Source organism: Diplotaxodon limnothrissa, linkage group LG22 (assembly GCF_057381915.1).
Source record: "Diplotaxodon limnothrissa isolate DT_005_m linkage group LG22, D_limnothrissa_male_GT1.1, whole genome shotgun sequence".
Lineage (NCBI taxonomy): Eukaryota > Metazoa > Chordata > Actinopteri > Cichliformes > Cichlidae > Diplotaxodon > Diplotaxodon limnothrissa.
In genome coordinates, this window is record NC_140616.1 from 9,933,704 (window position 1) to 9,957,620 (window position 23,917).

Below are 23,917 nucleotides of genomic sequence, written 5' to 3' on the forward strand. Positions count from 1 at the left end.
ATTTTTTTATACATATTTGAGAAAATTGTGTCTTAAATTTTACAGACACTACAACTAATCCTATCTGATTATACACATTATTCCATAAACATGTCATTTGACATCCTCTGCACCCTTAATGATAAGTTTTGACACTTCAGTGTATATATAAATAAAGACAGTGTGATGATTAGAATAGGTTCTAGATTTTTCCAAGGCTAGTAAGCTGATCATCCGCATTAACTTCTGATGCATGACAGAAACCACTGTGCTCAGAAAACAGAAACGAGTTTACACCTACTTCACGAGGAAAGGAATTAATGATTACGACTCTTTTTTTTTTTTTTTTAAATGCATTGGTCATCCATGTTTCCAGAATCAGATATTTTGTGTAGTGTGTATTTATTTCACTGAGAACTTTCTGTCAAAGCTCATTAGAAGTTTGAACTCTAAATGAGCAACATTTCCAAAGAAAAGAGGCAAACAGGGAAGAGCTCCACATATATTTATGGCATTATTTATTTGAAGCTACACAGAAGAAGAAAAAATGACTGCTCGTAAAAAGGTGCAAGGATTACATGTAGGAGAATTGTATTACATAAATATCTACTAGGCCCTGGTCAGCTTTGATCTGCCCTGAAGCGGACATGAAGCTACTTAATACGAAAAGGAGGCCATCGATTAAGAGTGGATGCCATCTAGACAGGCACTAATACAGACAGAGGCACGGGGATCTGGGCGGGGAGGTTCAGACATCACTCAGGCAGGTTTTCTGCTAACTACTCTGCTCTTCAATATCATTTCCTCGAAACTTTCTCCTGCCTCTTCAAGTATAAAAGAAGATGATAGAAGAAATAAAGGTCACATTTTACACAGCTGGAATGAAGCCTCATCATTCGTTAACTTCCTCAGAGGCTTTGGGCATTATCTACTGGGTGAAACCGCTTCTACCTCATGGATGCTACTGCAAGTCCATAATACGTTCACTGTACACTCAGCAAAGACATTCCTTTCATTGCACGTCATGTTATAAAGAAAGCTGTCAGTTGCACAAATCTCTGTTCAGTTTTTTTTCTCCTGTTCTTCTTTAAAAAGTTCTCTGCCTACTTTCTTCAAAGTAGTGCGTTCTTCTGCTAAAAAATACACAATCAAAACACTCCACACCGGTGGCAGGAAACAGCATCACTACTACAGATAACCAGAGGACCATGATGTTGCTGCTTCTTCAAGCATACAAACAGGTTACATAAAGAAATGGACAGTTATGTACGTCGATGGCTTTTCCCTTTGAAGCCAGGAGATCTGCCTGGTCAGTATAAAGTGTCCTGTGAGAGCGAGGAGGTGGAGGGATGACTAGCGAGTATCCACGAGGTCCTTGTGTAGTGTCAGGTGAGCGGGAAATATCTGATGATCGCATACAGGTTTCATGTGAAGATGTGGAGGAAAAGCAGCAGTCGTCTGGATGTTCTACGAGGCGCTTTCTGGAAAGGCGACTCTTTGGCGTGCACTCCGGGGTCGATTTCGTGCCGGGGCGCCGGCTGTACGTTCGCTCTTGGGTTCGGACGGTTGACTTTCAGCCTGCGGGGTGCCGGCATCACCGACAAGCTCACGCAGGAACTTGAACTTGGACAGGAAGAGCTGCCAGACTACATACCAACCTGAGAGGTAAAAGAAAAAAAGTGTAAATGCAAATATCTAATGAGCCTATCATATGCCTTTACACACTGACACATGGTTTGAGAACTACACATTATGTGTGGGGAGATTTCACTGACACACTTTGGGCTCTTTAACACCAACTGAGCCTTACATAAATGCCACAGTCACCAGATCTAAAGCCAACAGAGCTCCTTGATGTGATGAAACGGAGGATTCACGTTGTGGACGTCAAATCTGCAAATCTGTAGCAGTTCTCTGACAATTTCAAGTCAGATACGAGAAATTAAGGCAGCTCTAAATGCAAAGGTTGGTTCCGCTTAATTTAGCAAGGTTTACCTAAGAAAAAGGGCTGACAGTGTATGAAAAAAAAACAGTCCTAAAAACTAACTGTTGTAGCAAGTATGTATAGGTCCTCAGTCATTCAGGTCATAGTAATCCTAAGGAGTTTGGAAAGAAAGCGACTGGACTGTTTCTTCATTATCCTGTTTCTTTTCGCTCCGGGACCGTCTGTACATAATTTCGTTCCACCCCATGATGCGAATGACAATAAAAGCTTCCTTGAATATCTTGAAGTTTCGTGATGGGGTGTCGCCTCTCATCTGAGAGGCTTCTTCAGTTGTAAAACCAAATGGTGGAGAGTCCCAGGTATTTATACTCCAGTGGGGGTTGTCCCTTAAGAGGGCTGTTGACCCACTATTAATCACGTGCCTCATCACATTTCCTAGGTGTGAAAAAAAGCCGGGGGACATTACCCACTCTGAGACCTTGCCTCACCCCAACGTGTGAGGGGTCACCTGAGTGGGGATGCCTGAGAGTAAAATTTTTTAACTCAAACACACAAAAGCCTTTTTTCAAACTTCTATTGTACAATTAAAAGGAGGCGAGTGGTGTAGCGTTTACTAAAGGAGCAGACAGAGCAATATGTTCTTCAAAGGATCCTGAATTAAAACTCTGCAGGGCTTTTTAGCAGCAGGTGAAAAAACAGCTTTTAAAACTTTAATGTAAGGCAAAGTCTGCAAACTCCTGAAAATCAGATTCAGCCTACTTCATATACATGTGCTTTTTATGCATTTTTCGGCAGTTGAAGGCACTTCTTGGCCTTTCTTAACTCACAGAGGAGACAAGAAACAAGAGAAAATTCACACTTACTGAAAGAATTTTACAGTTTTTTTTCTTTAAAAGCGATTCATTATCAGAATAGTCGTTGATTAATTTAACATTTGACGAGTTAAAGGCTGCAGTAGTAGGCACATGAGTTTAAGTTTAAGGTAAACACACATAAAAGTGAGTGTGAGCTAAATAAGAAAATCCAGAATGAGGCAAACAGCATTTTTCTTCCCTGTAGTCTGCAGATCATATGAGCCACAGTTAGTAAAGCGAAGGAGGCAGTAGATAAAAATAGAAAGGCACGCAGGGAGACTTTAAAGGAGTAGTTCTGCCTTTTTTAAAGGAGACTTTTCATTATGAGAGTCTCTTACTTTACACCCAGCTGCTATAGCCCTTTGTTAGCCAAGTTAGCCACCGAGAATGACCACCAACAAAACACCAGACCCTTTAACATAACGTTGGGACACCAATTAAGAGATTTACATACGTGACTAACGAAGGTTTTCTCATATAAACTTACCAAACAGCATGAAGAGCAGCGCACAGATGAGTGCGGCCACAATGACCAGCACTGTGAGCCCGACACTCTGCCACATCGTAGCTGGACGTCCGGCAGCAACAACAGCATAAGGAGAATGAGGAGGACAGGGGTTTGCTCAACACCGCACGCAATACTGTGGCTGGCTGTGTTGGTGGAGTCGAAGGGCAGCGGGCCGAGACGAGAGGGACAAACAGCAGGGCATCGCAGGTTCGCTGCGGCTTGTTTTGCTAGCTCGTTGGCTAGCTTAGCTGCTAGCAGCGGTTTAAAAATCAATCGTAAAGGCCGGAAGAGTGGAACATTAGCTGACTGTAGCCAATCACAGCAGGGTAAAGTCCTCCTCCTGTTCGCTACATCACTGCAACATATATTTACTTGCGCTTTCAGACCAGACAGACGTGCTGTAAGCCACAACAAAATCGGCGTCGTGAGCCGACTCAAAGTGAGCATGCGCGGGTTCACGTTGACTTCTGGGTGATGTAGTTTATCTTTAATTCCGTGGGGTTTTTTCCTCGATGGTTACAGAAGCAGGATAAAGGGAAAAAGGTAGTCTAATAAATAAAGAACATAGTTGAAGTAACAGCGCCACAGGCACACAGTGTACTTTGAGACAGTGCAAACATTTTTATGTACAACAGTGGTTAAAAAACAAACAAACAAACAAACAAAAAACTCCAAATGACGTGAAGTAAAGGAAGTAAAAAGTAAAGCGGAGACTGTACAAGAGTGCTGCTCCCGTAGTTTATATAATACTTTAACAAGAAAATCATTGTCCCTAAAGTCTGTGTGTGACTCTCACTGACTGACCGAAAATTCAACTGGTTACTTTTGTAAAAGCCATCAATTTTCAGGCCCCAAAATATAATAAATATTATATTAAACCGTGTGGGGAGAAGATGATGACACAGTATCAGAGGGATGAATAAAGCGGTGACGGGTGGGAGATGGCTGATCTCACCCTTTATCCTGAAGCTACTTTGAAGTAAAGTATTCATACATGGACATAGATTGTCAAATAGATGGCTGACTTTGACTTCAGCCATGGTGAATATGTAAACTTCCTTAGGTAAGAAAAAGAATGCAACCCAACCTATCATTAATGTTATTATTACTGACTGGATTGAGGATAAAGAAGTGTTGTGATTGGTCAGTGGTTTAACACACAGATCATTCCATCTCAACTGATCAAAAAAGGAAAAAACTCACTAAAACTTATGTAAAAATTTCATGAAAAATAAATCAAATACAATACAATACAATCTTTGGCTGCTGTACATAAATATGAGTAATTAAAAATTATTTTGGGAACATCAAAATAATGTCGGAGAGGCGGATGCTGTCCAAGATAAAGACAATGTTGGATAACACCTCCCACCCACTCCATGACATGCTGGTCAGTCACAGGAGCTCGTTCAGTGAGAGACTGAGATTACCGAAAAGCACCACTGAACGACACAGGAAATCATTCCTGCCTGTGGCCATCTCCCTGTACAACGCATCCACTTAACACACTGTTTGCTGCTACAACTACACATGTTTCTTTTCCAAATATTTATTTATAAGTGACTTATGTATGTATGTATGTATATATATGTATATATTGTACTATTCTTAGTTAGCGTATTGTCTGTCTTGTCTTAATGTTGGTTTAAAATGGAGCACTGTAACAAAAAATAATTTCCCCCAGGGATCAATAAAGTATTCTGATTCTGATTCTGATTCTGATCACAAATTTCAGCTTTATTATTTACAGAATCTCGGTCTTTCTAATAAAGTTAATTTGGATTTGGTACATTATGTCCTAACTGGGAAATATCTGACTGATGCTGTGAAATCATTTTTTGTTCCTTTAATATCGGTGAAAGAGTTTACCTGATTTGAATTGCTTTAAATAATATTCTGTTCCCCATATATGAGAGAAGTTGTTATCAAAATATCAGTACTTTCCCTACAAGTGGTGGTTTTTACAAACCTCCGAGTGTACTGTCAGTGATCGAGCGTCCAGATATTTTCCGGACTTTAAGTGTCATGTTGACTCGAGCTACACTGCCTAGAATCCATATTCACAAAGAAATAGTACCGGAAAAGGAAAGTGACCCCACAAAAGGAAATATTATATAAATGCCTAAAAATACACAGATCTTAAGAGTGATTTAAGCTTTTATTTATTTATTTTTTGCATTGATAAAAATGATAGCAGGGATCTGATGTTTTGCATAGTAGCTGTTAAGAAGTGTATTTTCCCCGGGGAAATTTTTTAATGCAAATCAGGAATGGTCATCTTGGACTCTTTACCAAAAAACAAAAAAAAAGAAAAGTTGATGAGCGACCCACGTGGCCTGTGCAGCCAGTCACTTAGCTCAATTAACACGTTGTTTGTAGAAAGTAACACAAAATGTGCATTTGTCAACAACACGATGTCAGCTAAAAACATATTTGTTGTGTGGAAATTAGGTTTTTGTGCTGGTGATCATGATCTAAAAAAAGAAACCTCTGAAGATCATTATTAGCATTTATGCAGGATTAATAGTGTGTTATAAAAACTGTCCAAAACATTATGCTTCATTGTGAGGGTTTGTGAGTTGCAAAGATGCATACTCTCCTGTAGGCAGAGATGAACCTAAAGCGAGTCATTTATTAATGGACTGCTGCAAAATCCAGGAAGGAAAAAATACAAAGTCTAAAAGGGGTAACTGGGAAACTATAAACCATAAACATAGAGGAAACCACTTCAAGGTGAACAAACGCTCTGATGAAGGACAAAGGAAAACAATAATTATATATATTATATGTGTTTGGAGAAGGTGAGATGGCTGTTTACAACGGCACACAGCTGAACTGAATCACAGAAGACGAGACACAGGAAGCAAAACTTAAAACAAAGACTGAGTAATGCTTAAAATAAAGCAGGAAATGAGCTCCCTGAATGGGGAAAAACACAAATCATGTAAATGAAAGTAAACACACACATAAAAAACTGAAATCAAATGGATTATTTAAATAAAGAAAAATAAAAAATGCTGGGTAAACTTACCCATGACATGTTTGGGTTGTGCAGGCTGACAGCTATAGAGTAACCAATACAATAGAGTAAATTTCCCACCATCACTGCAGAGTATACTTAGCAACAGACGGCATGTAATTATATTCTCATGAACCTGCCAAATATTTAGATCATTAGTAAATATTATATTATTATTACTACAGTATAAGTGAAATGTAAAGCATTTGCGACCAGAATCGTTGAACTGGTAATAAAACATATCACTTAGGAGTTTTTTGTACGTTCTGTTGGCAAACTTGACAACTTTTACAGATGCTGTTCTATAAAAATGTTGAATATTTCCCTCTGAAATGTGCAAAAGAAAAACAACATTTATTTTTTTAGGCCTTTCTGAAGCAGAAACTGTGATGAGATGCACAAAAAACATATAATCGTGTATTTCAGGAAGAATAAAAAGGACTGATATTTACTGCACATCCTTTTGTCCCCCCAGTTAAATCACAAAAAAGATTAATATTACATGACTCAATGAATAATTTTTTCCATTGACCTCTATAACACTGATGAGTTATACCTGGCCTGCACAGCTTTACAGATGCTCTGTTTCTATGTAGGCCTATACGTGCTGGCAGACATTTTCATACTCTGTTTCATTATAAGGGTTAAATGTGCCGTTCCACACTCAAAGACGGCTTTTTTGATAAAGGCCTGGATTAGGCTGTGCAGCATTTCTTCACAAGCCCAACAGGTGGAGTCATGAGCAGCCTCATGAAAGACATGAAAGCCCACTGATAAAAGATTTTCAGCCAGCTGTCTGTGGGCGTATTCAGTCTTTGTTAGCAATAAAAGATTTCCAACTCAAAGGTCAGGCGACCTCGTTAGCAGATCAAATCCTGTGAAGTTTGGTAAGAAACCCCCACCTATGTTTTGTTATGCCCTTGCACTTTAATTTAATCGAGGTCGAGCGTCTAATCTGGAGCATCTAATCCCCACCACGTTCTTATGTGGGTGCAGAAAGTCAGAAGCGATCAGATTTGGCCCTGTGCCCCTCAGTTACACTTTCATTTCCACATTGGAAGGCTTTAAACACGTAAAGCTCCATTACTGCTGCCAGTCTGTCTCTCAGCAGACATCTGACACCATGCATTGACATGTGAATACTTGTATTCACTCGTTTACTTAAAGAAGCCTCAGTATTTGCATATTATGCTGAGACGTGGACACAACATGAGTCATGCTACATGGTGGCATTTTAAAACTGGAAGGATGGTGCAAGTTCTTACAATTAACTGAAAGCCCCAAGGTAACGCTGTCATGTAAGCATGATAGATTACTTGGGCCTTTCACATGCGTCATTATTCACATTATTCACATCATTATTCTGTATTTTTTAGCAACCAAATCAACAGTTCTCTTACTTGGTAATAAAACTTGATTAAAAACAGTTTTCTGTCATCTGTAGTCCAACAAACCTGATGAGTCAGATGCAGTTTTTTCTCCACAGGAAGGAAGGAGACAAGTCAGATAAAGAGAAACTCCCCTTTTTTTTAAAAAAAACAACAAAAAACAAAAAAACCCAAAAACCCTTTTAATATGACATGACCTATTAGCTATCACTACATGACCTTGTTACCACCATCTTAGCAAGACATAAATTGAAAAAAACAAAACCCACCAAAAAGGTCATATGCCATGAATAGCTCTGTTTTGCAATTGTGCAACAGTGAAGGGAAAGTGGAGCGCTGCATGAAAAATCTTGCCAGTCATCAAAAGTACAGGGTCCCATGGTGGGCAGTGAACTTTTCAATCTAACCATCCGCATCAAATCTTTTGGGTAATATATATATAAAAATACAAATTAAGTGTGTGCTTGAGGTCTTTTGAATGAGCGTGTCCCATAATGTAGCTACAAGTTGCTCTCTGCTACCAGTGTTTCCACTCTGTAAGGACACAAAGCAATGTGAGGACATTGATGCTCGTGGACCCTTACGGTCTCTATTGCAGGTGGTAGTTGCTCCTTTAGCTTAGCCTGGGCAAACCCCAGTAGTTGAGGCCTGGCCACTCAGCTCGGTCACTCGAGGAGGACTCTGAGTAGAGCTGCTGCTCCTCAGCGTTGAAGGAGCCAGTAAAGGTGGTTCAAGCATCTTAATGGGATGCTCCCCGGATGTTCCTAGGTGAGGGGTTTAGGGCGCGAATGACATGCTGGAGAAATTATACAAAATTCTATTTATGTCTAAAGAAGCAAATCATTTCATATTACCTTAATTCTTAAAGCTTAACTCTGCTGTCCAAGCTGAATTCTGCAGACCTGAATCAACTTGACTTTTGACAGTTTGGAGGGCGGAGCCCAAAGGAAGAGGGGTCCTAATGTGATTGGTCACTTTCAAAGCAGTGATGCTGCAGGTTTACTTTACTGCATTAGTAGCAGCAACACAAGCGCCGTTTTACACTGTATTTGATTACAATTTGTATAATGAAGTTTGCTGAATTAACTTTAAAACTTTAAACCAGAGAGGAGGTGACACGTTGTAATTTTTATACATATACTTGTAAGATTGTAGCTTTATAATTTTAATATTTTTGTCTATTTTTGACCAATAAATCATTACATTCAGTTTAAACACGTCTGTGGATGTAAGCTGAATTTAAAGGATTGTTAAGATAACCCCACTCTACACACCTGATCACATAAACAAACAAACAAACTGGGAGTATGTTGTGAACAAAATTTGTTTTTCGGTCTGTTTTCTTCTCTGTGCAGCTGTTTTTTGCTTTTAAGCAAACTGTATCTCCTTTTGTTATTTTTAATATGTGGGAGCTAATACCAGTTTAATCCCCACTAACTTTCAAAGAAAGCAGGGAAAGTACAACACGAGCACATCACTGGAAAACTGTTTGGGCTTGAATGAGTCATAAATCTTTGACCTCATAGTCAGAGCAGAGGTTACTGTTTTCCTTTCTCCAGCAGCTTGTTACCTGAGTTTCCTAACGTCCTGTGGCCAAACAAACTCCCTGTGTAACTGATGTTCATTTGAAAGGACGGACAACCACGCTGCTCGTTAAATTCAGCACCTGCTTGATGCAAATGATGGATGTTCAAGTGTGTTTTCCTGTTTAAGGGCGGTAAAGCCTGAAGCTGATTTTGGTGGAAGTCTCAGCAACAACCGCATTTGTTACCTAGAAAATTGATTCTTATCTTGTCCGCCTGCGAACAGAATTGACTTTATTAGAAAACAACGTGCGCTTTGTGTTCTCTTTGTTGAACCATAACTCACTTATGGTTTTTCTGTCCTTACTTTCTGCTACAAAAGCAGTAGTGTGGTTACGTGCTGCAGAACAAGTTTTAACCTGCACTGCTGACACTTTGGTATTCACATTCAGAAAGTACTCCAAAATATACATTGAGTAAACGGCAGCTGCGTGGCTGCAAAATGAAACCAAGAACGGCAGTTTTTCTAATCGCCAAAGAACATTTGTACCGCTTCAGAAAAAACATTTTATTTTTTTCCGCACTATAGCTGTCTGTCTTATCTAAATGTCCTCTTGGTGATATACACTGAAGCTAAACATGCTCCAGACTATACTCAACCTCAAGTCAAGCGCAGTGGTACGGTACACAGTGAAACAAGACATCGTGTGACTGCAGTTGTGGACCCTCATCACCACAAATACAGCTCAGAATATGAACTTGAGTGCCATCCGATTCTTAATCCATAGGGTTGAATATGATGTTGGTCCACAATTTGCAGCTATACATGTTTAAACTCTTCTGGGATGTCTTTCCAAGGTTCAGAAGTGTGTTTATGGGAATTTTTGACCGTTCTTCCAGAGGTGCATTTGTGAGGTGAGACACTGAAGTTAGATGAGAAGACCTGGCTCGCAGTTTCCTCTCTAATTAACCCCAAAGTTGTTTTATCAGGTTGAGGTCAGGACTCCATCAAGCTCCTCAAACATCTTTTTTGACTTGCTTTGTGCACTGGTGGACATATTGGAACAGGAAGGCATCATCCCCAAATGAATGAAGTAAATTGGCCAAAACCAGGTGTTCAAAGCCTGGAGGAACTTACCAGAGAATTTTCAAAGCTATAAATGATGCCAAGGGGTGTGAGAGATGAAAGAAAGAGCCTAACTTTTGTAAATGAGAGTAAATGATTTCCTCTACATTTGCACAAAGAATATAAAAGCATGTTTTTTTCACTTTATAACAGGTTACAGAGTGTACAATGATGGGAACAGTGAAGGGGTCTAAAGACTTTCTAAATGCACTGTGGTTCTAGATGTTTGTGTTTCTATAGTGAGATTCTACTTGTAAAATTTAAGGTGTTCCAAAACTCGACAGGGTGTGTTTAAGGGTATTTACCTGTGCTGACAAGCCTCTCACACGCAGTTGATTTACATCACTTTTAAGAACCTTAAATTGGCTTGCATTCACCTCCTGGTGACCTCATCTAATTAAAACCAAACTGAACTAAACCACTTCTTTAAAGAAGCAAGAACTATCATTATCTAAATGATCATGAACACAGATTTTTAGACATATATACCTCTGATGGGCAACTTGAGAGTAAAAATAGGAAAAATCTGCATTTTTATCCTGGTTTTTCTTCCCAATTTGGTAAAAAGTAGCAGCGCCAACGAACTGCTCACTCAGAAGCGCCAACTTCTTCAATGGACAGCCAGTTTCGATTGCAATGCAGTTGCACATGTTGGTTGGTGGGAGCCAACCTGTCTCCCAACAGTTACAGTTCAACTCAGGGACCTAACTCAGCTGATTGTCATCTGATTGTACCCATGTCATTTTGCAAGTAAATTACTGTTTTGCAGCAGCTAGAGGTGAAATAATTTATGTTTTAGATCTTTGTAGTTCTGGTTGGACTCCAAACGTTAGTACTTAATGGATTAATGGAATTTCTGCAGAGCTACTGTATTTGTGAAGTTTGCCACTTTATCACAGTTATTCACCATATTATTACAAACACATTGGGTAAGTGAGTGGTGTATATATATCAAGTCTTTAAAATGCATGTAAATAAAGCACAATGTAAACAGCTCGACTGCTAATTGTTTATTTTTATTTCAACAACTTTCATTGTATCAGCATAAAAAGAACAGAATATATGTAGTAAAATAAAGTGGAATAAATATAACCGTTTTACTGTTTTACTCGAGGTGTGTTTTAAATTCCAGTTAGCTTGATATCACAAAAAACACATTAAATAATCTAAACTGAGAACATTAACCATCATAAAACTTGCAGCAATCCAAGTACAGACTTGAATCAGTTCATCTGGATGCAGCTCAGCTTCTTCCACTGAAAACGCTTCATCCAGGCAAACAGAATCCAATTTCCGGGACTATAAAACTGTCATAATCGGCTATATGGCAGGTTAGGCAGGGCCCAGGTGCAGCACATGGTGACAGACAGAATTAACTATAAAGCAGCTTTATTCCCGTACTTGGACGCTCAAAGGAAATACAAAAAATAAAACTCTAACCACAAAAACAAAACCACACTGCAGACACGGACATGACCAACTAAGGAGACAGAAGGGGGGCAACAAACACTGGGACAATAGATAAAGAACCTTGAAAACGAGGATGACTTAACAGCCTGGAGCAGAAAAACTCTAGGATAACTAAAAACTGAACGCTAACCGATGCATACTTTATACATGATGTAAATATAATTATGAAACTAGGAATCACATGCAATATTCCACACATAATAAAAACTATTAAGTCCAGAAACAGAGAAACTCTGGCTCAAAGACCATGTCAAAAACAACTCTGACAATTGAGATCAACTACCATTTGCAGGGAGTGTATGTGAGAATGCAGCCATAATATTTTATCCTGACACGTTGATTGACAACACTGCACAGTGATGTCTTAGAAACAATAGATGCATAGTGCCAATATGACACAAAAAGGTATTTCAGTACGCAGCTCAGCACAGCACAGCCGGTTCTTAAATACTGTTGAGACACACACAAGGCGACCTTCGCAGTCATTTCCGAGCTTGTTGGTCATTCTCAGACGTCAGGTTCTTCCAAAAAGACATCAATATCGAGAACGTGTTCCTCATCCACACAACACACTGGTGACTGAATCTGACTATATAAGTGTATCTATGAAAGGTAGACCTCAAGAGTGTCAGTTAATCCAATTAAGTAGCATTAAAAGCCACATGTTTGCTAAAATTTATAAATAAAGATACAATTTGTATCAACTGCATCCTGCCTCTAACGTGAGACTGCAGCGAGGCAACTCCAAAGAATTCAAATAGTTTTTAATCAAGGTGGATACCACAATACAAAACACACAAACTCATGTTAACCTTCAGTCTTTCCACTGAAAGACGAGTTCTCGGACTGGATTCGTCTCATCTCAGCTGACTCTGCAACTTGAGGATTTCGACCACGAGCATCTGTGGATCCATCATCTGAGGGAACATGTCCATGGCTGTATCCACCAGCTGGGCGCTGAAGATAGCGAGGAGCTTTTTCCGTATAACCTCTCTCTCCTCCCTGCTGGGACCTGGTTGCTTCATTGGAGGAGGCTCCCAGTGTGAGGGATCTCCCGGGAGGCTGCGGACCACCGCCGGTTGACCGCAGAATGGATCGGACCATTGTGGCCTCTGGAAGCTGTGGGTTTGGCTGCGCTGGAAATTTGTCAGTTGGCTGTATGGATTCATGCTAAGTGGGTAAGCGCAATAGTTCGGATAGTGGGGCAGACTGTAGGGCATCATATCAGCGCTGTGGCTGCTCACTGGCCCGATGTTGTGAGTTGGGAAAGCCGGCGCACTCCCACAAGAGGCAGTGCCATGTGAGCAGCAGCTGCACGGGGAACTTTTTGGAGGGCAGTACTGCTGGCTGCTGCTGTACGGTAGCCCAAACTGGTGATCACTCAGACTCCGAGGAGCTTCCACCGGCTGGCTGTCTATGGAGCCTAAACCAGAGTCCAGCTGCTCCTGAGAGCGGCTGTGCTGCACCGAGTTGTGATCAGACGACGCGTGTTTGCTGGACTTCTCCTTCTTTGATGAGGCCTTCTTGCTGGAGCAGTGACTTGCCTTCACCTGAGCTACCTTTTCATTTTTATGAGCTTTTTTTAAGGAGCTGCTCTCGTTTCCCAGAGTCAGTTTCTTCGCCATATCCTCCACCAACAGGAGGCTGAGTCCAGGCACAGGACTGGAGCAAGCTGAAGATTGTTTCTGAGAAGGAGTAGGCTGCTTAGCACTCTCTCGAAGCTCGTCTGCAAGAGCACGATTGGACTGTTTGGCTCGCTCGGGATGGTGGAATTTACATTTGATTCCATAAGTACATTTCTTCCCTGGAAAATGAATAAACAGCAGGCTTTATAACTCCACCAAAGCAGTATTTCTTTTTTCATGCAGAGAAATGTCTCGGCTAGGCAACAGTCGAATAACAGCCCTATATGTATAGTAGTCTGCACATAATCTTGTTAAAGTAAGGAATTTTTCTAAAATACTGCTTAAAATAGTTTTTTCTTTATCAATTTTACACAAAGTGCAACAAAATACACTAAATCTGATCAACATTGGGCATTCTTTGAAATTAAAACTGCACCACTATACTTGGCAGGTAGGTTGTCTCAAGCACTGTGAAGTTTAACTTGTCTTAGTGTCGCCTCCTTAATACTGGATTCTGAAATCTGAAATCTGTGAGGGCTGAAACCATCAAGATCTCTCTTTTTAACCCTGACTGTGTATTTTGGATCCATGTTTGCTGTACTGTGACCCCTGATGGCGCTACATGTCTTAAAAAAGCTCTCTCACCATAAGGACACGGCTGTTTTTTCTGAGTCTTTGGAACCCTCCGCAGGAAGTTCTCCAGGGTTGGTCCATGTCGACCGAGGGGATCATCGGGGGGCATAAACCTGCATCGGGGTGAAATGCAAACACCATCACTCATTGGTTAATTCAGGTTACTAGCTGGTAGGGATCTTGTGTATCAGGAACGCAAAACTCACTTGTTATTAACAAAGGAGTACATGAGCAGCCTCTCTTCGATGAAGCGCTTCCACTCCGGCTTCTCTCCCTGAAGGTCACGGTACATGTCGTTGGACACGATGATGCCGTCAGACTCGAAGGCGTGCTTGACAATGTAGCAGTCGTCATTACAGACCACCCGTTTGCCTGCATAGCGCCGCGACGGTGTGAACACCAGAATCCTTTTCCTCTCCAGCTCACGCAGAATTTGCTGATCTGGATGCCAAACATTAAGTCAGAGAAATGATGAGCCACTACAATAAAGCCAGTGACTGATTATTCAAGACTTTGAATATGAGGAGAAAGATTCTGAATTTTTTCTGTGGATTTAACAGGGAGCCATTGAAGGGAAGCCAATATGGGATAAACATGATCTCACTTCCCAGTCCTTGTCAGTATACTCGCTGAATCAACTGAAGGCTTTCCAAGGAGCTTTGAGGACAACCTGATAATAATGACTTACAATAGTCAAGCCTAGAATAAGTGAACAAACTAGTTTTCAGCATATTTCTAATTTTACAAACATCCTGTCTTAACCTCCTAGGACCACATTTTGGGTACTCAATTTTGCTCTACATGGGCCTGATATCCACTTACGAGGACATTATAAGGTAAAAAAAAAAACCTGGTAATTCTTTGTTTTTACATTGATCGAGCCCCAATATGCCCAAATATCAAAGAGAAATTAAAAATGCATGTCGTGGAAGAGTTTGGGTCTTAGGAGGTTAAAGAAGTGCAAGACAGCAATCATACATATTTTTAATGTGCTCACAAGGACATAGTCAAAATGACCATCAAAGTAAATATCTGGTTAGACACTATTTTTCTAAAATCTTCAGGGCCGAGTACAATAACTCAGTTTTAGAATCAGGAAATTAAAAGTCATCCAGCTTTATGTCTATAAGACATTCCTATAGTTCAGCTAACTGCTGTGTGTCATTTGGCTTCATGGATAGATTAAGCTGGGTATCATCTGCATAGTGATGACACTGTATGCTATGCCTTGCCTTCCAAGGGAAGCATGTATAATGTGAATAGAATTCATCCCAGGACAGAGCCCTGTGGAACTCCATAATTAGAAAAATTGCAGAAGGAGCACAGTTTAACCCTAAAGGAGTGGCTAGAGGAACAAAACAAAGAGCTTAATCTTTGTGGAGCCGAGAGGAGCCACAAATTAAGCTCAGGGTCATCACTAAATGCCCATTCAGATCTTTATTTAACTCATTCAGCTATAATAAAGCAAGTCCCGACTGCATATTAGTTTGTGTTTTTTCCCAGGAGGCAGGTTTAAACATCTTGAATAATAACTGCAGACTTGAAATTACACCCTAACACAAAACCGTTTATCTGCATGAGCTATCTATTTAACTACATTATCAGCAGTCACTTCCAAATATAGGTCACCACAGGCTAACTGAAATGATGATTATCATTTGGTATCACAAAAGCAAGACAAAAAAAATTAGAAAAATTTTTTTTTTTGCAGCACATGCTGCAGATAAGCTTTATGCATGGGGGAAAAACTGTCTGTGGAGTTTCCCCTTTTGAGTTTTACAGTAAACTGAGAATCAGCAGCTGATTCTGTCAAACAATGTCCTGCCAGTTACATGCCTGGGTTTTAAGTTCACTACTTACAAATAATTTCTCAAATTATTTATTGTTCTGCTTTTTTATATTACCATTTAGTTTCAAATCTACTAGTAATCTACTCGATTACATTGAGAGTTCTTGCTTTAACTGCCATTAAAAGCTTCATAGCAGGCAATTCGGGAAAAAAAATGTAAATGTCTTTTTAAAATCCCCATCAAAAGCTTAAAACACGTGCTGGGACATTCTGGGAAATTTTTGCTTAAAAAACATCAAAGGCGTCAACTTTCTCTCAGCTTAATATATATTTTCACTAGTTCTGTCATGGAAATTGTACCACAACTTTCAGGTTTCTGTGCAGGTTTCACAGTCGGGCAAAGAAGGAAGTAGAGAAACAAAACAAAGCACGTGAATTCCCAGTGTTGTACCTGTGATGGGAACATCCGGCCTGGGCTGCTCCTTCCTCCATGAGGGAACAAACACAGTGATTTCAGTGTGGCCTCTGTCCAGGAAGAAGTTCACAGCCAACTGGATTCCCAGACAAGAGAAAACTTCCTTGTTGCCATGGCTAAATGAAAACCAGGAAAAATGAATAAGAAACCAGAACACATGCCCACACACTAACAGCTGGAGGGAAACGTTCCTGACCCACTTTAGAACAAGAGTTATGGTGTTTATAATGGCACTCTTTGATGTTCACTCGGCATCATAGCTCTTATCAGTGCACCTTATTTACATTGATGTTAAAGATTACAATAGAACAAAGCTCTTTGTCTCCAACAGGTTGACCATAATTTAGGCACGAGTGCGTGGACTATTCTTACTAGCCACTTTATTAGGCGCACCTGTTCAACTGCTCCCTAACGCAAATATCTAATGAATGGAAGTAACTCAATACTTTTAAGCACATGCACATGATCAAGATGACTTGCTATAGTTAAAAATAAGTCTTTAAAATGAAGAAGGTGGTTTAAGTGACCTGGTTGGCCACGTTTCAGTATCAGCTGTTGATCTACTGAAACCAATCATCTCTAGAGTTTACAGAGAACGGTCCAAAAAGAGAAACTATCCAGAAAGTAGCCGCCCTCCTCACTTGGACTCACCAAAATCGGTCAATAAAAGACTAGAAACACAAAGCCTGATTTGATGAGTCTCAGTGTCAGAATTTGACATGAACAGCATGAAAGCATAGAATTGTCCTTCCATTAATCGACAGTTGAGGCTGGTGATGGTGGTGTAATGATGTGGGGAATATTTCCGCTTAGTACCAATTTAGCATCATTTAAGCACGTTCATCTCTTTGTGAACACGATGTTCCCATCTTTTGAAAACACTCCATGTCACAAACCTCAAATCATTTAAAACTCAATCCAGTCGAGCACCTTTGGGATGTGGTGGAACAGGAGATGGACGTCATGGATGTGCAGTAACAATGTGATGCTATCATGTCAATACGACCCAAAAGGTTTGCTTAAAAAAAGTGGTCAGTGACACACTGACATCTGATCCATAACTAGTTCCACAGTGCAAAAAAAGCTGTCACTGGAACAGTACCATGAAAGAAAAATCGATGCTTATATATCCCTTTCATAATCTAGATGTGGTTCCACTTTATTTGATTTGTGGTAGTACCAATAAAGGAAACAATGACCATGGAAAGAACTACCTTAAGAAATTCACGAATGATAGACGGATTGATTCTGCCCACTATGATTTTCCTTCAAAACTACCCCATCATCTGTTATATCACAATTATTTTTCCTCTATTCTGCAGAAATGTGAACTGGCTTGGAAAAAGCCTGAGGCAGAATTGGCTCCGTGCCAGCATTGGCACCGAGTTGGCGGTAACGAGGTAAACGACTGAATTGCTAGTGTTAGTGTTTATGCGAGGGATTTCCCCGAGAATGATTTGTATCGGTTATGACTTGCCCTACTTGACTATGACTTCTAAGACTGCTGTGAAGAAACTGTACTAACCACTGAGTACTGCTTCAGCTGTTGGACAGATTGCCTCACATTTGTCTCTAGAAAACTCTGCAAAGAAGCCCAAATCATCACCCCTCCTGTGCCTATCAGCACAAAGTGTTGATAGCCAATGTCTTGTTTTGGCCAAGTTTGATTTTGACCAATTAGTCTTGAGTTTGTTTGCAAACTCAAGCCCTGTAGCCATACTTTTTATTTGCTTGTTTTTTTAGAGAAGGAATAGTCTTTGCTTTGGCAACCCTTCTTCTAATTGTACTGTGATGAACGTAATGACAGTTTCATGACAGTTACATGACAGTTACATGACAGTTACATGACAGTTACATCAGAATCAGAATCAGAATGGGTTTATTGCCAGATGTTGAGGTTTACAACATTAGGAAATTGCTGCGGTGCTTTACATGACAGTTACATGACAGTTACCGATGCCTGTACAAGACATTCGTTAATGTGGCACCATTTACAATTACCATGCTAATTGATGCCTGTAGAAAGTAGCAGTTTCTATCAGGTGAATTTTTGGGGACGTCCACTCTTGGGTAGATTGTGGTATTGTGTTGACACAACTGAATGTTTCAGGCAAGCAAACTGCAAAAACTTTTATAGAGGTGATCTGTAGTAAGGGTGTACTCAGTTTTTCACAGGACGGCACAGAGTCATATGAAAAACTTTTTCTTTTGACTTAGTTTGTTTCTAGCTGGCTCTTATCATCCACTTTCTCATTATCTAAGGTTAAAGGTAAGTTGTTATCCAGCAGTTTTATAAAATTTTCACTTATTTAAATATTTACAATACTCAAAGAAAAGCTTAAAAAACTGTAAAGCTAAAAGCGAGACCTTATTTGAAAGGTAAAAATTTGCCTTTTAAAAAAACACAACCCCGCCCTAACCCAAGACAGGTTTTTAGTGGCTTGATGGATGTTCACAGCTATTAAAAAAAAAACATCTGGCAATCGTGTGGCTTAAACAAAGTTGGTTGTTTTGCTTCGCAACACTTCTATCATCAACTTGCCAGAATAGCTGTTTCTAAACAAAAAGGTACACCTTTTTGTTTAGGTGTCATAGTCTATGTGACACAGTCTAAGTGTCACAGTCTATGTGACACTTACATCGTCACATAGACTGTGACGATGTAAGTGATTTAAGTCCTTGGGGAATTTCTGAATGACATTGAAGAAATGCTGTTGGACCTGCTCCAGAGACATTCGTCTTAAAAAAGAGAGCGTTATTATAAGTACGATCTGATTTGCATACTCAAGAAGCTGCATGCCTGAACCTGTATGACAGGCTGGGAAAGGCAAATGACAGATGGGGTGTATACTGTGCTAAAACAGATTTATACCCTAATTCTCTCACCCTTTCTGACGCTTCGGTGTATAATAAAAAAAATGCTTAGCACAACTAAACTTCCCAAATCACAGTCAGTAATTAGAGATCAGTACCTGCATGCTTTTAGGTAATTTACTTGGGAAAAGGCAGCAGTCTTGGAAGCTGCAGTTTACAGAACTGGTTTATTGTGTTCTGAGTAAAAAGAAAAAAAAAATTCCTCAGTTGATGTACAACGCAAGTACAAAACACACAGTGAGTGTGTAGTATAATCTCTGATGGGCCTAATCACTGAAATTGTATTTAAATCTTCAACCTAAAATAGTATATACATAATTTATGATATAAAATATTTAATATTATGATTAGCAACTTATATTGGAATGACTGTTGGAATAGTTGAAATAAAATGAAATAATTTTAGAAATGTATCTGATAAAGTTCAAGACTTTTAACGATACGAAACGACGAAGAATATTGGTTTTGAATCAAATGTCTAACAGTATTACAGTTTCCCTGTATGCTGGATTTGGTGCTAATGTTGACACAGTAAACACTATGGGGCAGTATTATCATTATTTACAAAGAACGCTATGAGAAAAGTCTGTGAGAAAAATACCGTACAACTCACTCACTCTATGACTTCAGTGAAACTGTTGACCTCATGGGCTTAACAGCTCGTTTTAAATCTAATAAAATGCAGCACACAGTTCATAAAACCATTAGCATATTAGCATGCTAATGTCAGCATTTAGTTCAAATTGGAACTCACATATTTGCTAATCAGAAATTTTGTGGTATTGGTAGAAACCAGTTTTTGTAGATATTTCTGAGAACATGTTGGAATGTTGGGTTTGTTCCTGGCAGGGAAAACTGACAAATCCCTCTGCCAGTGTCCACCAAGTTGGAAAACAACTTGGAAAATCTGCAAAAAATTTTGTTACTCGGGCTACTGCAGTCCCAAGAACTGACTAATCAGTCACAGAAACATGACACGAGAAAGGAAAGCTTGGCTCGTAATAAAAAAAGAGAGAGATTTGAGCATTGCTCTAAATCAGGGGTGTCAAATTAAGGCCCTGGGGCCAGAATTTCACAAAACTTTTTACATTTTCCAAAGACTCCAATCACTGCACAACTTTCAGAAAATGTGAAAGAGGACATAAATTTTACACTTTTTACAATTGTATTTTCATATTATGTACGTTTCACACATTTCATTTTCCCCACCGATAAAGACCCACCACATAGATCTTGTTTTTTCACTATCTACTGTAAAAAAAAAAAAAAAAAAAAAAAAAAATTTACGGTGGGTTCACAGCAAAAACATCAAAACAAAACAAAAAAGAAAAAAATATTCATCATTCACTGGTCTGACGCACTTAAGATTAAAGTGGGCTGTATTTGGCCCACAATGTAAAATGAGTTTAACAGCCATGTTAACAAATGCTTTTTACACCAGCTTGTTAACATTTGACTTTATAATCTTGTATCAGGTTTTAATTATTTATTCAATTATTTGCCATCCTCATAGAAGGACCTACTAGTTATAACAATGATTTATTACCCTTACAGTTGAGTAAATAACAATTCATTTATAAATAATCTTTGTAAATATGTTCTGTGTCCTGTGTACAGTTTGTTTGTATATGTGTTTTTCTTGCTGCTGTTACAACCAAATTTCCCCTTGTGGGACAATTAAATGATTATTCTATTCTATTCTATTCTACTCTAAAATCCACGCTGTTTCCACATTTTGATTAAAAAACCAAACCAGAAAAAAAGAGATAAAGAGATATGACACCACCTGAAGAGCATAATTTAACCTATTTGTGTTTAAAAAGCTGCTTTTGTTCTGGGTTTAAACGTGCTGAAAGGTAAATGAAGCATCTAACGCTGCTGGACCCCTGCGCACAGGCTGTCACCAGACAACCTCCCACTCAGTCAACTCCTACTCCTAACTGAAACTGTGAATGAAACTGCAGATGGAAGCTGACTGTCACAATGACCTGATTTTAGCTGATTGTCATACAATTAGAAGGAATTGGATCTCTTAAAAAAACTGAATTAAATCAGTGGGGGAGTTGTGGTGTAGTTAAATGTCAAGGACTTTATGCCTGGTAACCTCAAAGCCGCACTAAGATTGAAAATAGCTTGTGTAGCTGCTGTGAGAATCACGATAAAACCAAAAATTAACCAATCTACTTTCTTTGACTGAAAACATAAGTTATCTATCCTATTTACAGCAGAAAAAATGGTTTTGTTAGGGCAGAAATGTATTATTATATTCATTAGAAATAAATCTACAGACTATTTTCTAAGATAATTAACGGATTTCTCTGTAAAATGACAGAAAATTTAGTAAATGCCTGTTATATCTAATTTTCCTCAGTTCAACCCCCAAAATACAGCTTAGGATCATAAACAGAGGCACTAAGTATTCTCAAGTATGAAGATGAAATAGCTCATTTAGCATAAACAGTTATTTGCATATTAAACTTTGATTAACTGATTAATCGTTGTGGTTCTACATTATTCAAAACAGACAAGAGCAGCTCATTCATCTGCTTTTTGAGTGAAAACCAACTGAAAGTATTATTGCCTTATCATATAATCACTGCAGCTCTGATAGATAGAAACTCCATAATGCAGAAATAGAAATTCTCTGACATTTAACCTGTGAATTTTGGACAATACTGCATAAAAAACATTATTTACAAGTCATGAGACACAATAATGATTCTGTTTTCAATTTTGGATCAATCAGATGATCGGTGGAGCACGCAGGAGCTTTAAACAGTGGATTTGGGAGATTTCTGTTAGAAAATGGACTTGGGTGGCATATTCATGAGCTTTAACCGATATCATAATCAATCACTCAGTATCAGTCTAGCTACTGATTAGTTTGCTCACCTCATGGCCACATTGCTGCCGTCTATAACGACGGGTCTCAAAGTCTTTCCTTCCTCGCCAGTCTCCTCTTTGCTCTGAGGAGAAGTACCAGCTACAGGCAGCAGCAGTGTAGGGCCCGATGGCTGGGTTTCTCCTCTGGACACCAGCACCGACATTGTGGTCACCGGCCCCTGATTGGCCTCCTGAACAGGCCCGATCCGAACCAGCTCCCCCAGCACTTTATCCGTGTCCATGTTGGGGCCGAACTTCTGCTGAACAGCCTGTACCTGAGCCGTGGAGTAGCCCAGCTTGTGGAAGAAGTCCAACTTGGACTCCAAGAGCTGCGGGTCCGTGTTTGGGTCAAGTTCACCTGGGTACATGGTCTCACAGAAAGGACGGCAAGAGTCGTGAAGTGGGAGCAGTGAAGGAGAGACCCATGCAGATGTGTGGCAGTGTGTGTGGCGGTGTGGCTCTGAAATGAGGGTTTTACTCCACGTCTGCACAGCTGGGCAGAGTAAAACATCAGTATTCATCTCTTCTCAGTGGGTGAAGCCCACTCATGTCACACCTATTTGGAAAACAGATTAGTCAGCTCATTGATCAACAGAAACCGGAGCCCTGTAAATACACACAATCAGCAAAATGTGTGAACCAGTTAAACATTAGCATTATTATTATTTGGGCATCAGTAATAAATTCAGTACAATATCAGTGTCATAACTGAGTATCGATGAAAGCAGAGCTTAGAAGTTGCTGTAAGAAAGTTCAGTATAGCTAAATTTAATGTGTAACTATTTACTACAGTTATGGATTAAAAGCATAATATATTATAACATAATATCATATAATATAATGATTTAAACAACAGTAAACATTTCCTTTATTGTAGGCAATTAACAGTTAACAAACTGTTTAGCTTCTTCTCTTATTCCTGTAAATATTTTGTGCTAATGAGGTGAATTTCGGTTGTGATCGTTTTTTAAACTATTAACACTTTAACCTTACATTTCCCTTTATCTCAGACTGACTTTATTTGTATTCGAACTACTTTTTGTGTTCTTATTAAAGATGTTCTTACACTAATCCTGTGTTTTGTTACTGTTGTTTTTGAATGACTTCGTCATATTATGACACTAAATTTACAGCTGGGTGAATCTCAAAAAAAAAGTTACTTTACAATTTGAGGTAAAACAAAGAAAAGCAGCACTTCTACCACACGTTTGGCATTCCTGTTGGAAATGTCTATCTGCCGGTGCGGAAAAGATGAGAACACAGAGGTTTAGTTTAGTTTTCCGTTTTCACTTTTTCACAAGTTCACAGAAAGAAACTTACCGGTGTATTAAAATGTGCCAAATGCGTCTTTTATCCCTCTCGGGTTTGCCGTGAAGATACAACAGGGTTGTCGGCAGCTGTCGCGGCTGATGCGAAGCTTTCTCTGTTTGAGTAGTGAGTCGATACAAGGAAGTTCGGGTTTTTCTTTTCTTGACACAGCAAACAGCCAGCAGACGACCAGCGTGCCGGAGTCACATGCTGGGAATCCAGCGAGTTACAACCTGACGAAATGTGACTCCATCCGTGTTCGTCTGATTAATTATGCAAGAGCAAACCAGGAAATACAGGTAATAAGCACACTAACCTGCCAGGCCAGTGTGCAAGAAATATAGTATTAAAACATATTACCCACTCGGATATTAGTCGTTACGTAGTAGGTAAGTCAATAAATAGTTATAATACAATACGCTGAGTTTTCCTAATAGGCTATATTACATGTAGCCCCCGTTTATTTGTGCTTAGGCAGTTCCCAAAAGATCCACTAGAGGGCCTCGGGGACACACCTG

At 39.5% G+C, this 23,917-nt stretch overlaps 2 protein-coding genes across 2 annotated transcripts; both read right to left on the reverse strand.

Annotated features, from left to right (window-relative positions):
* Nucleotides 1–494: 494 nt before the first annotated feature.
* smim13 (small integral membrane protein 13) lies at nucleotides 495–3,707 on the reverse strand. The gene is made up of 2 exons (XM_085346593.1): nucleotides 3,266–3,707; nucleotides 495–1,637 (listed from the first exon to the last, which is right to left on the reverse strand). Exons 1-2 carry the CDS (start codon nucleotides 3,339–3,341, stop codon nucleotides 1,447–1,449), a joined length of 267 nt encoding a protein of 88 aa, XP_085202719.1. The 5' UTR covers nucleotides 3,342–3,707; the 3' UTR covers nucleotides 495–1,446.
* Nucleotides 3,708–12,669: 8,962 nt separating this feature from the next.
* zc3h12ab (zinc finger CCCH-type containing 12Ab) lies at nucleotides 12,670–23,462 on the reverse strand. Its single transcript, XM_085346563.1, has 6 exons — nucleotides 23,412–23,462; nucleotides 22,101–22,647; nucleotides 16,311–16,450; nucleotides 14,277–14,511; nucleotides 14,083–14,183; nucleotides 12,670–13,616 (listed from the first exon to the last, which is right to left on the reverse strand). Exons 2-6 carry the CDS (start codon nucleotides 22,610–22,612, stop codon nucleotides 12,670–12,672), a joined length of 1,935 nt encoding a protein of 644 aa, XP_085202689.1. The 5' UTR covers nucleotides 22,613–22,647; nucleotides 23,412–23,462.
* Nucleotides 23,463–23,917: the final 455 nt, after the last annotated feature.

Bases quoted from the DNA above. Each gene is read 5' to 3' on its own strand.
- smim13 (XM_085346593.1), bottom strand. From the start codon at position 3,341: ATGTGGCAGAGTGTCGGGCTCACAGTGCTGGTCATTGTGGCCGCACTC. The intron at 1,638-3,265 runs GTAAGTTTATAT...TTTACCTCTCAG, and splicing joins GCTGCTCTTCATGCTGTTTG to GTTGGTATGTAGTCTGGCAG.
- zc3h12ab (XM_085346563.1), bottom strand. From the start codon at position 22,612: ATGAATACTGATGTTTTACTCTGCCCAGCTGTGCAGACGTGGAGTAAA. The intron at 16,451-22,100 runs GTGAGCAAACTA...GTTTTCATTTAG, and splicing joins GGCAGCAATGTGGCCATGAG to CCATGGCAACAAGGAAGTTT. The intron at 13,617-14,082 runs GTGAGAGAGCTT...TTCATTTTCCAG, and splicing joins AAAACAGCCGTGTCCTTATG to GGAAGAAATGTACTTATGGA.